Here is a 12243-nt window from a genome sequence, read left to right as displayed (position 1 = left end):
CTTATATCTAGATGTATGGCTATTACCATCTGCCAGGGGGTATGAGTTGCACATTTTTAAGGATTAAAGATGAAGGAACTGGTTGTGATTTCATTTGAAGAATATTTAAGGGAAAAAGTCTAGCTGGATTTTATGGCATGCACTGTGGCTACAATTATACTTTCATTATTAAGGATGGCCCATGAACAGTGGCGGATTAATGAGATGTTCTAGGCTACTCCCATTACTAAAAGTTTAGAAATATACAATTATCTTTCAAATTATTAACTATTAGTAACACTTAAATGAAATATCATGCGGTATCAATCGACATCAGAAAAACAACCAACCGGTAAGCTTATACCACACATGTAACAAGAGAGACCTGGTTGAATAAATGCATATCAAAAGCAGCAACCTTAAAACATTGTACTTTGATAGTGTGTCAACTGCACTATCACTGAACAGAACACAAAACAATAACAATGAGTAGATAGAGACAGGAACATTTAAAAAAATATAAAACCAGTTCTTACCATTAGAAGGTTTTCCTTTGTGCTTTTCTGACAGAAAGCTTGGGGCTGGCTCAAGGGTAGGACTGGATGATGATTCGGCAGACTTAAAATATCCAATTTAGTAATGTTACTAAGCACGGCCACCTGCTGCTGCTCTTTAAACATTTGAGCTTTCCTTTTTGTGCCCCACTGAGGCATCAGACAAACTTGTGGCAACTAGTCAGTGGCAGCAGTGGCACGTATGGATGTCCATGCAGGAGAAGAAGCAGAAGACAACTTAGACAAACTTGTGGCAACTAGTCTGTGGGCTGTGGCAGCTGTGGCACATATGAATGTCCATGCAGGAGAAGAAGCAGGAGACAACTTAGACAAACTTGTGGCAGCTAGTCAGTGGCAGCAGTGGCACGTATAAATCTCTGTGCAGGAGAAGCAAGCAGAACCCTACGTATATATCTTCACCTCAAAATAACGTATGTAGCACAATTTCAGTGCTCTGGGCTGAGAAAATTCATATCACTCATCATAGCATTTGTACTGGCCTTAATCTGGGAGAACAAGGATTACCACTCAGATTGTAAGCTCTACGGGGCAGGGACCTCCTTTCTACTGTGTCTCATACCACATGGCACTTATATATATATACATATATGTATTTATTGTATTTATTTATTATATCACTCGTCCTCCCTGTGTGTAATTTTGTATTCTGTAAGACTGTACAGCGCTGCGTACCTTTGTGGCGCTTTATAAATAAAGTTATACATACATTACTGACATTACTGTCTGTATTATTATAAATATATGGCTGCCTGGCTTTAGGTCCATGATGCAGCAGGAACTGACATGTTGAGGTTGAAGTTGTGGCAGCCCATCTGGCTCAATAAGCATGCAGGACCTGGCAGAAGGTTGTGGCAGCAACCAGGTTAAACGAACAAGTGGCACATATGTCTGCGGATATGTCTGGCAGACACCAGACATGAACGCTATGCATAGTCACTGCATGTCTTATCCCTGAATGATTGACAAGGCATCACGTTTGCGTCTGGTGTGCGCTAGTGACATCACTGATGCAATGCGAAGTAGGGGCCACAGCCAGGGCAGGCATACAGGGTAATGCGCAGTGCACATACGTGCAATTTGTTTGATTTAACCTAGCTATTGCCAGGTCCTGCATTTTTTTAAAAAAAAATTGGGAGTAAAATGATATGGGCCCTAATGGGTAATACGCTCCTGCCCATGAATGCTTCAAACACTTGTCACTGAATACATCAATAGAGCAGGGCACATTGAGTAAACCAATAGCTTTAGCAGTGTCAGAGTAGGGTGTCCAGGGCCCACCGGGACCCAACCCAACGCTAACTCTGAAATGTGTGAACTCGCCCCCCTGTACCCCATCGCAATTTCTGCCCCACAGCATAACTCTTCTCTCCTCCTGGGCCCACAGATCTCAGCCAATGGGGGAGGGGGCCCTGCAGATCCCATCCATCAGGAAGGTGTTGGTGCCCGCAGCTCCTGGTTAGAAGGGAGAAATGCAATGGTCCTGGGTCAGCGAGGCCCATGAAGGCCCAGGCCCACCTTGTTTTCTCTCGGTGCCCAGTCCACCTTAACCTTTAGTAGCAACCTTTCTGCTTATTGTTATTTTTAAAGCAACAAAGATAATAGGAGTTTCCCAAAATGCTGAGTTCAATGTTTTGTCTGCTTACTAAGGGAGTAAAGATAATTATTGACTTTTCCTGCTCTAGAATCACAGTCAGAGCCTCCTCTAGGTCAATGAACTGTTGGTTTTATATACTGAGAGACTGAACTTGATGGACAAATGTATTTTTAATCCCCTGTAAACTAGCTATGTCACTAAGTAATCTATATTAAATTTTGGTTTCCATGTAGTAAACTAACCATGAATATATTGTATGGAATACAGAAACATAGACTGCTGCTACTGTGTTTCTGGCAGTTATAGGTAAACCCATGCCAATGACAAAGCAATTGTATTGGCTTTTTAATTCCTTACTTGTACTATTCTATTCATTTATTTAAGGGTTTTTTTGAGTTGCAATGCCATAGCTGATTAAATACAGCTATATGATGGAAAGACACAAAGGAAAACCACATAAATCTATTATATATTATTGAAAATCTGTTTTACGCCCACTAATGATGGTGGGGAAGAACCCAGAACTGAAATGGCCTGACACTGCAAGAACAGGTGCCTACATACTACATTTTCTGCCCAAGAAACACCTGTACATGCAGTTGTAGGTGCTTGCTCTGGTTGACCTTTAACTTCCATGTTCTCTGGTTTTCTCCCCCACACTGTAAAGAAACAAGCAGATTAAAGGAACAGTAACACCAAAAAATGAAAGTGTATAAAAGTAACTAAAATATAATGTGCTGCTGCCCTGCACTGGTAAAAGTTGTGTGTTTACTTCAGAAAGTCTACTATAATTTATATAAATAAGCTGCTATGTAGCCCCAGGGGCAGCCATTCAAAGGAGAAAAGGCACAGGCACATAGCAGAAAACAGATAAAACACCATTGTATTCTACAGAACTTATCTGTTATCTGCTATGTAACCTGTGCCTTTTCTCCTTTTTTCCAGCTTGAATGGCTGCCCCCGTGGCTACACAGCAGCTTATTATATAAATTATAGTAGTGTTACTGTAGCAAACACACCAGTTTTACCAGTGCAGGGCAACAGTGCATTATATTTTTATTACTTTAAAGCTCTTTAATTTTTTGGTGTTACTGTTCCTTTAATTAGCTCCTCACTAAACTGATCCTAATGTGCCTTTGTGTAAGTGCACTAGTAAGTAACTTACTGTAGATTGTAAGCTTGTTTGGGGCAGGACTGATGTGACTGAAATAATCTCTGCAAACCGCTGCAAGCTGTATCAGCAAGTGTCCCTTGCAATGTATTTGGCTAGTAGAGGGTAAATAAATATAAACATTTATATTTAGTAATTGCTGAACCTTCTTGGCATGTATGGCACCCTAGGAGGTCAATTAATAGACCATCCTGCAATCAAATCTGTAGTGTCTATTCAAACTAAAAATATATTCTGCTGTGCCCATTCTTGTTGGTGGGGAGAATTCCCACCCCCCAGTAAACATAACTGCTAGTTTTTTTGCCTTCTGGGCTGTTACATCTTTTCTTTAAAAATGTACAGTCCCTGATATTCCTTGTGCTGTAGTCCACTACTGCATATTCTCCCACGCAGGGCTCACAAGGAACTCCTAGGAGTGATGGGGGGGGGAGGTGATAATGGTGTGGCTTTCTGGAGGAATGTATACCAACCCAGAAGGAAAACTTTTTGGGTTACTGGGGTATATACTGTAAAATTTGGCTTCCCTAATGTTTTAGGTGTTGCCCCCACAGATTGAGAGACACTAGAGTGATTATTCAGAGAGTATAAAAGGATATACGCTTTCTCTAATATGATAAACTTGAAGATGTGAAGCAAACTGTGTATTCTTTTTACTTTTTCATTATTAATTTGATGCATAGGATTCTGATTCTGAACTCTATAGGACTGGCAATGAACAAGGAATTTATTGAGTTTGCAAATAATAACACAGAGGTGTCAAACTCTCGGGAACATCTGAACATCTTTGTGATTATCCACCAAGGCAAAAGGCTGCACTTTTGTTTTGGAGATTGCACAACACCATTGTGGGAAGGATTCCACCTAAAAAAAAAAATCTGATCGAAATCAGGATTGGCATGATGCTTCCATGACAGCTTCCATGGTGGCACGATGTTTCCCCATGGAATACATTTGCAATTTTTCCACATATCACACATGGACCAGAAGAAGAAGAGGGTGGCCTTTTGAATTGCTGAGCAGTGCAGTGATAGCAGCTGTAGAATAACAAGCTTTGAATTGGCCATCCTTAAGGGTGCAGAGAACTGAGATCCATCAAAGAAAATAGACAGCTGCTGCATTTGTCAGTTGCAGATTTCTTAAGGAAAGACACAGTAGACATAGGACATATCTACTTGTACAGATATAAAACACATTTGCTTGAATGTCTCGCATCTGCGGCCAGATGCTGCAGAATAAATGAGGGTTGTATTGCAAAAGTTTCCTTTTGAAGATAGTAATGTTGATAGTGTTAATACAACTGTCTGAAAGAAACACATAAAAGGATATTTCATACACAGTGCAATGACTCCACAAGCACGCAATCTATTAATCATTTACACACAATGGTAGAGTACATGCCCTGAGTGACATGTTTCATTCCAAGCTGGAAATGTGATGTTCAGCAGGTGCCCCATGCACTGAAGTGTCTTTCCAACAGTAATAGGTGATGAAAGATTGCCTGCCTGACAATCTGATAAACATGGAGCCCTTTTAGCACTCAGCCAACGCCACATTCCAACTGTACCTCAAGGCCTTTGCTCTGTGGCTTCCACGTTATAGTCATGTTACTTCTTATCAGGACCTTTAGATTATAAATCCTTTACAATTAGACGTATTACTGAATGTAAAGAGTGACACGTTCCTTTCGAGGGCTTCTTCAAAAGTTACAGGCTTCACACTGCTGCTGGGTAATGGAAGCAAACAAAGTGACATTGTATGTATGTATAACTTCATTTATAAAGCGCCACAAGGGAACAATCTTACAAAATACAAAGTTAAACACAGGAAGGACAAGTGTTATAATAAATAAATACAATAAAACAATAAATATAAATAAATGCACAGGGAATAAGTGCCATGTGGTATGAGACACAGTAGGAAGGAGGTCCCTGCCCCATAGAGCTTGCAATCTAAGTGCTCATTAATTTAGTACTCATTTCATTTTTATTCACCTTCTGCAAAACCTTAGTCTCTGGTTTTTTCCTCTTCCTTTACAGTGTTTAGTTCTTCACTGCAGCCTATTTACTCCAGTGTAACTGTACCTTTAAAAGTGTCAAAGTATTTCAACATTGGTGGATTTTTCCACAAAATGGGAACAAAAATTTGGTGTGGAAAAAATTCACCACGCAACAAAAAAAAAAGTTGCGCGTGTAAAAAAATAACCACGCACGTCAATTTTTTGCCACTTGCATCATTTGTGTTAAAATGCACAACAATTTTTTTTGTTTATAAAGTGGCTGAGACCAAGCAGCACACAGTAAGATAGGATGTTATTTTCTAAGAATATATCTAAGACACCTACTGTGTTCATAGCTACTAATCAACACTTTCATAATTAATATAGCAAAGCAATAAAGAAACTCTTCCTTTGTATACCTTTATCTTAACCTTTGCTACCACTCTGTCCCTGTGTGTTCTGTCCCTATAAATGATTTTGCTTCCTCAGTCATTTCCTGGTGCAAACAGTGATTGGCACAAACAGAAATGCACTTTGTTTCTCTGATTGCAAAAACCAGACCATGCTACATAGTTCAGGGCCTAGCTCAGTGTCTAGCATTTTTAAAATCCTTAGATAAGGTTATTATACTTAGATGAATCTTAGATGAAGTCCTGCAGCAAAATTTGTAGCAGATGGCTACAAGTCATGCTGTATTGTTTTTAAATACACTATATTAGCCCAATAGCCAAACAGTGAAAGATCCTTGCCAAACCAGTGGACATTTCCCAGTATGCTCACCTTCAATTTGGCACATTGATGAGATACAGGCTATCAGGGCAAAGACCTTATCTGCAAAGCAATGCCCTCCTTGTGTCAGTGGGATTTTATTTAAACCTGCCAAATTTACACCTAGAAAATTTTCAGACAGATATCGTTTGGGTAAGCCCTATAAACGGGCTGCTCAGCTGCCAACTCAGTCCGTCAACAGTTTACATTGGTCCATGTATGACCACCTTAAGCAAAAAGAAAGAAAATATAGCACTGGCACTGAAAGGATTCCCATTAATGTAATACATACTGTAATGTAGAGTGTTCATAAAGGTCTTAAACCTTGATATATAACCATGATGATTTAACATACTGGTATGTTTTGCTGATATAAATATGAATAAACTAATGGTGATTATCCTAGATTAAGCTGCCTATTGTTTCATGATGATAAACATTTCTGGATTTTAACTGCACAGCTTTGATTTTTAAGGGTGAGATGGGTTTCAAAGGTCTGAAAACCTGGCAGAAAAACAAAATAACAATCAAATATACTTTGGCCCGGCAGTATGAGTAGGGTATCCAAACTGGTATAGCGACTCATCAATGCATTTTTAGGGATACTCTCCCACTATGTTAGCTTTTTGATTCTGCATGTTGGGTTCTTTGTGCTTATTCTGCAGTTTGGGTGGCACATTGGGAACTCTGTTGCACTTCTGAGGGTAAAGAGAAACGGAAATTGCAAGACTTTATTTTTGGGTAGCAGAAAAGCTGTCTTTCAAAAGCACTATGGGGTGCAACAAGTCAGTAACATAGTAACATAGTAACATAGTAAGTTGGGTTGAAAAAAGACATACGTCCATCAAGTTCAACCATAATGCCTATACCTAACCTGCCTAACTACAAGTTGATCCAGAGGAAGGCAAAAAACCCCATCTGAAACCTCTCTAATTTGCCACAGAGGGGAAAAAATTCCTTCCTGACTCCAACATGGCAATCGGACCAGTCCCTGGATCAACTTGTACCAAGAGCTATCTCCCATAACCGTGTATTCCCTCACTTGCTAAGAATCCATCCAGCCCCTTCTTAAAGCTATATAATGTATCAGCCAGCACGACTGATTCGGGGAGGGAATTCCACAACTTCACAGCTCTCACTGTAAAAAATCCTTTCCGAATATTTAAATGGAACCTCCCTTCTTCTAAACGGAGTGGGTGCCCTCGTGTCCGTTGGAAGGACCTACTGGTAAATAAAACATTAGAGAGGTTATTATATGATCCCCTTATATATTTATACATAGTTATCATGTCACCTCTTAAGCGCCTCTTCTCCAGTGTAAACAGACCCAACTTGGCCAGTCTTTCTTCATAACTGAGGCTTTCTATACCCTTTACCAGCTTAGTTGCCCTTCTCTGGACCCTCTCTAACTCAATAATGTCCCGTTTGAGCACTGGAGACCAAAACTGAACAGCATATTCTAGATGGGGCCTTACCAGTGCTCTGTAAAGGGGAAGAATAACCCCCTCCTCCCGTGAATCTATGCCCCTTTTAATACAGCTCAAAACCTTGTTTGCCCTTGCAGCTGCTGCCTGGCATTGCTTGCTACAGCCAAGTTTATTATCTACAAGGACTCCAAGGTCCTTCTCCATTAGGGATTTGCCTAGTGCAGTCCCATTAAGGGTATACGGGGCTTGCATATTTTTACATCCCAGGTGCATGACCTTACATTTATCCACATTAAATCTCATCTGCCACTTAGCTGCCCAGATTGCCAGTTGGTCAAGATCCTGCTGCAGGGATGTCACATCCTGGATAGAATTGACTGGTCTGCAGAGTTTTGTGTCATCTGCAAACACTGATACATTACTCATAATACCCTCCCCTAAGTCATTTATGAACAAATTAAACAAAAGTGGACCCAGTACAGAACCCTGAGGGACCCCACTGAGAACCTTACTCCAAGTAGAGAATGTGCCATTAACAACCACCCTCTGTACCCGATCCTGTAGCCAGTTTTCTATCCATGTGCAAACGACTTCACTAAGACCAATAGACCTTAGCTTAGAAAGCAGTCGTTTGTGGGGAACGGTATCAAATGCTTTGGCAAAATCCAAATAGATTATATCTACTGCATCCCCACTGTCCAGCAGTAGATGTGCTTATATCACTTCCACAAATGCTTCTTCTTTCTAACAAATTATGTTAGACTTAGTAAATCGTAACTGTAAGGCTCTGCTCGTTATCGAGGTGGGAACCTCCTGGTTGTTGGCTGCTCTCCTGAACCACTGGGCCTGGTGAGCAGTCAGCAAGTTCTTGTGTTTGACCCAAAGCACCCTTACTTACATCTAACTATACAACCTAATATTATGACCCCATTGTCCTTGCCTTTAGTTGGTCCTATTTATTTAATCTATTGCAGTTATTTTCCATTGCTCATTATAATAACTCTGAAGCCGAAAAATTATTTTAAAAAGACCACCAAAAAGAGCCAGATTTTGATTAATTTTTGAAAAACAACCGCTACGGCTGAATAGTTATTCTGAACAGTGTGGATGCTTTCAAAGCAAGTTAAGTGACCTTTAATTTGGCACAGCTCTAGTCTCTAGTGAACACATTAAGTAAATTGATATACAATAGCAGTTTGTGGAGTGTGTCCCACAGCCTGTGCCATGCATTATGTGAAAATGGCGGCTAATAAATTTAGCAATGAGCCAAACAGTTCCTGCCAACTATTCCATATTAAGCAAACCAGCTGCAAAGGTCTGGATTTTATGCTGCACAGCACAGCATTGTGGAACAATTATTATACATTCTATGCTTTACTCTGGGACAAATTGATAATCTGTCATTTTGTTATTGCAGTGACCAAGATTTGCACTCAGTGTGAAATAGAACAGAAGTCCGAAACAATGAGGGTGCAACTTTGTGCAAGTGACTTTGGTAAGTAGATCCTCACCCAAAATGTTTGGTGGAAAATACAAATATACAATAACACCTTGCACTGGCAGGAGTGTATATATATATTCCATTGGCTATAGTCAGTAGGTAACTCTTTGCTCCTGGGTGTATAATAATATAATATTTGTAAAGGAGGATGCGTGTGTGTGTGTGTTTGCATTGCATGTGTTGCATGTATGCTTGAAAGAAGTGATAATAACATATAATTCTATATGCTCTGTATGTGTATGCAACTGCTTTGTGGGCGTATATGTAGTGTATGTGGTGGAACATCTTAAACACAAAGTGTCCATTAGGTGTCCTATAAAATATTCTGCAATAGCGTAACCATCTGATAAATTATGCAGCTCTAGCATAAAAGGGTATCCCCATAACTTGGGGTGAAGGTCTGCTTCACTACCTCTTTAACGTGACTGCCCAGTGACTACATAGGATCTGCCTAAATATACACTGCACAGCAGGCTTTCACTAACCACAGTATTAGTGATGTACCAATCTATAATGTGTAGATTCAGATGAATACCAACTAAATACCAAACGGAGTCCCAACATTATTTACGTATTCAGATCTGAGCTAAATCTAAAAAAGATTGCATTATCTGGAAAAAAGACAGTGAACTTGAGTTGTCTATTGTGTTAAAGTAGCATGACTTTAAGGCGAACAGGGAGATTTGTCGCGGGCGACTAATCTCCCTGTGTGCCAGAGCCCTAAGTGTGAAGACAGACGGAGCTACTAGTAGCAGCTACTTGTCATGGCAACTAAAATAGACAATGCTGATCTTTTATTGATAATTGTCTCTACATGTGTTTTAGCAGAAGCAATTCTTAGTATTGTCTATGGCAGGGTATTTTCTGACACGTGACAAGTAGCTGCTACTAGTAGCTCCATGTTACTTCACCCTAAGGGCTAAAACACAGGAAACTACTTAGTAGCAGCTTCTTGTCATGGCTCCAAAATGTCAGAAAATACTCTGCCATAGACAATACTAGAAATAGTCTCTGCTAAAACACATGTAGAGATAATTATCAGCACTGTCTATTCCTGTAGCTGCGAAAAGTAGCTCCATGTGTCTTAGGATTCAGTTTGGTTTGGCTAGGTACTGAGGAGCTGGTCGAATCCTAATCTGATTCCTGGATTAGCACAGGTGGAAGTAGATTCCCCATACAAACTTACTTTGTATGGTGGATAATCAGCTCTCTACAATGACATGGATTATTTGGAAAAATGTCAAATTGCCTAGAGGTTTTTAACTAGATATCCCAGCCTAAAGGCCATACACGGGCCGATGCTAGCTACGGAAATTGGTCCCTTAGACCGATTTGGCAGCTTATCAACCCGTGTATGGGCACTAACAACGGGCCTACCCATCCGTCATCACAAGCAGATCTTAGCGTGTATGGCCACCTTAAGGCAGACGAAATTCCATCAGGGTTGGATTATACTATATTTATATATCCAGTTACTCAACAATGTAGAATGTAAATGAACTGGTCACTGTTGTAAAGGGTAACAAATCTCTTGTGCCAGTACCCTTAAGTTAAATGCAAGGTTTGGTGGTGGGCTGAGCAACCGGAATATTAAAGGCCCTGGCTATCTATCTTCTAGTGAATTCCAGTATACCGCAGCCAATAAGAGCATTAGACTTTCAGTACAAGGTCATATGTTCCCAAGGACATTACATTTAGTAAATCTTTCTCCCCCCTCAGTGTCCCCATCCCACACACATAGCATACATTTTAATTAGCTATCTATAACTAAAATCTAAACTAGTTGGTGATAATTCACCACTAAAGGAATAATATTAAATGTGGACTCATTCTTAAAATTCAATGTGGAAACCTATAGTAATCAGTAATTAGCACAAAGTGACATTTAACCAAAGCATGAAGCAGTTTTGTATCTCAGATAGTTGTTATTCCTGCGGCTCAGTGTGAAAGAATCCCTTTGCAATCTGTAGCCTGGGTTTGCACATGATATTAGCACAGAAGTAGCTGTTCTGGAAAAAACATCTAATATCTGAGGAGTTATGTTTAAAATGTAGCATTTTTCCTCAGCCGAGAGAACACTGTGGTATTTAATTAAATTGAAAAGAAGAAAGAATTAGCACCTCGGGAGACTTCTGTTGATAATTACACACGCGCAAGGCTATTATCTGTCATGTAATAGAATATCATATGTGAGAGGTGAAACCAAATATTTTTTCTCCTTCCAGACATTTATTTGACAGGTACTGCCCTAATTCCAATTTTTATTTCAAAAAACGCCTGAAGAATGATTTTTAACTTAATTGAAATTTTGAATATGTATTAGGTATTTTATGTTAGCCAGGCTAGGGTTAGTGGAGCAGAAGCACATCACTCACTGCTTACAAGCAACAAAGGGCCCCGAGTTATTCTTTAATGATGGGGCCCCAATCTGAGGATGAAAAAATGATATCCATCAGTAATGCGCTACTTGCATCCCTCCAGCTGTTGCTGAGCTAAAACAGTCCCCAATAGCCTCCTGTTGGTGCTTTGGCTCCAGGTTTTTCTGGTTAAGAGCACATGTCCCCTTCTCTCCTCATCAAAAATTAGTCCTGATGGCAAAGCAAAAAAAGAAAACACCCTGAAGTTAAATTTTGCGTATGGAAAACATTCACCACTGTTCTGTGTGCCTTGTTCTTAACTGTTTATACAGTAAAACATACAAACATTATGGCCCATTTGCTAACATAGGTTCTAACTTGCCAGCAGTTAAGTTGTAGTCTTGTAGTAGACTGTCCAAAAAGAATTGCTAATTGGTTGCTATTGACAAATGCACGTATGCAGTTTAGCACCCATGTTCCTAAATTTGCCCTATTTTTGTTTTATGATATTTATGATATTTATTGGCAGAATCTATTAAAGGTTGTAAAGTTTGCACCAGGTATAATAACCCATAACAACCAATCTGATGCATCTTGCTATTGGATACTATCATTTATAATGTAGTAATTGAAGAGAGGCCTAAAATTAAAGTATAGCTTGTTTTCCCAAGAAATTCTGTAAGCCACAGGATATGTGCATAGAAAGGACGAGCCTGGAAATGGAGAATAATAAAATTATAACTAGTTTAAGAATAAGGACTAGACAAGGATTGTGGGGGATGTGAGTTGTAGATTGGAGATGGTTTTTATAGGTAGGAAGGAACTAGGATAGGTTAAAAGAGTGAGAAATGGGTTTGGGGGCCTTTTTTTACCTC

General features: G+C 39.7%; 1 protein-coding gene across 1 annotated transcript in view; it reads left to right on the top strand.

Annotated features, from left to right (window-relative positions):
* sfrp5 (secreted frizzled-related protein 5) overlaps positions 1 to 12243 on the top strand; it is a 42490-nt gene that overhangs the window by 9823 nt on the left and 20424 nt on the right. Inside the window, 1 exon segment of the mRNA NM_001004846.1 lies at positions 8928 to 9005. Coding sequence (NP_001004846.1) covers positions 8928 to 9005 — 78 coding nt within the window.

This window comes from Xenopus tropicalis, chromosome 7 (genome assembly GCF_000004195.4).
Source record: "Xenopus tropicalis strain Nigerian chromosome 7, UCB_Xtro_10.0, whole genome shotgun sequence".
Lineage (NCBI taxonomy): Eukaryota > Metazoa > Chordata > Amphibia > Anura > Pipidae > Xenopus > Xenopus tropicalis.
The sequence above is the reverse complement of the archived record's forward strand: the minus strand, read 5'-3'. Positions and strand labels throughout refer to the sequence as shown.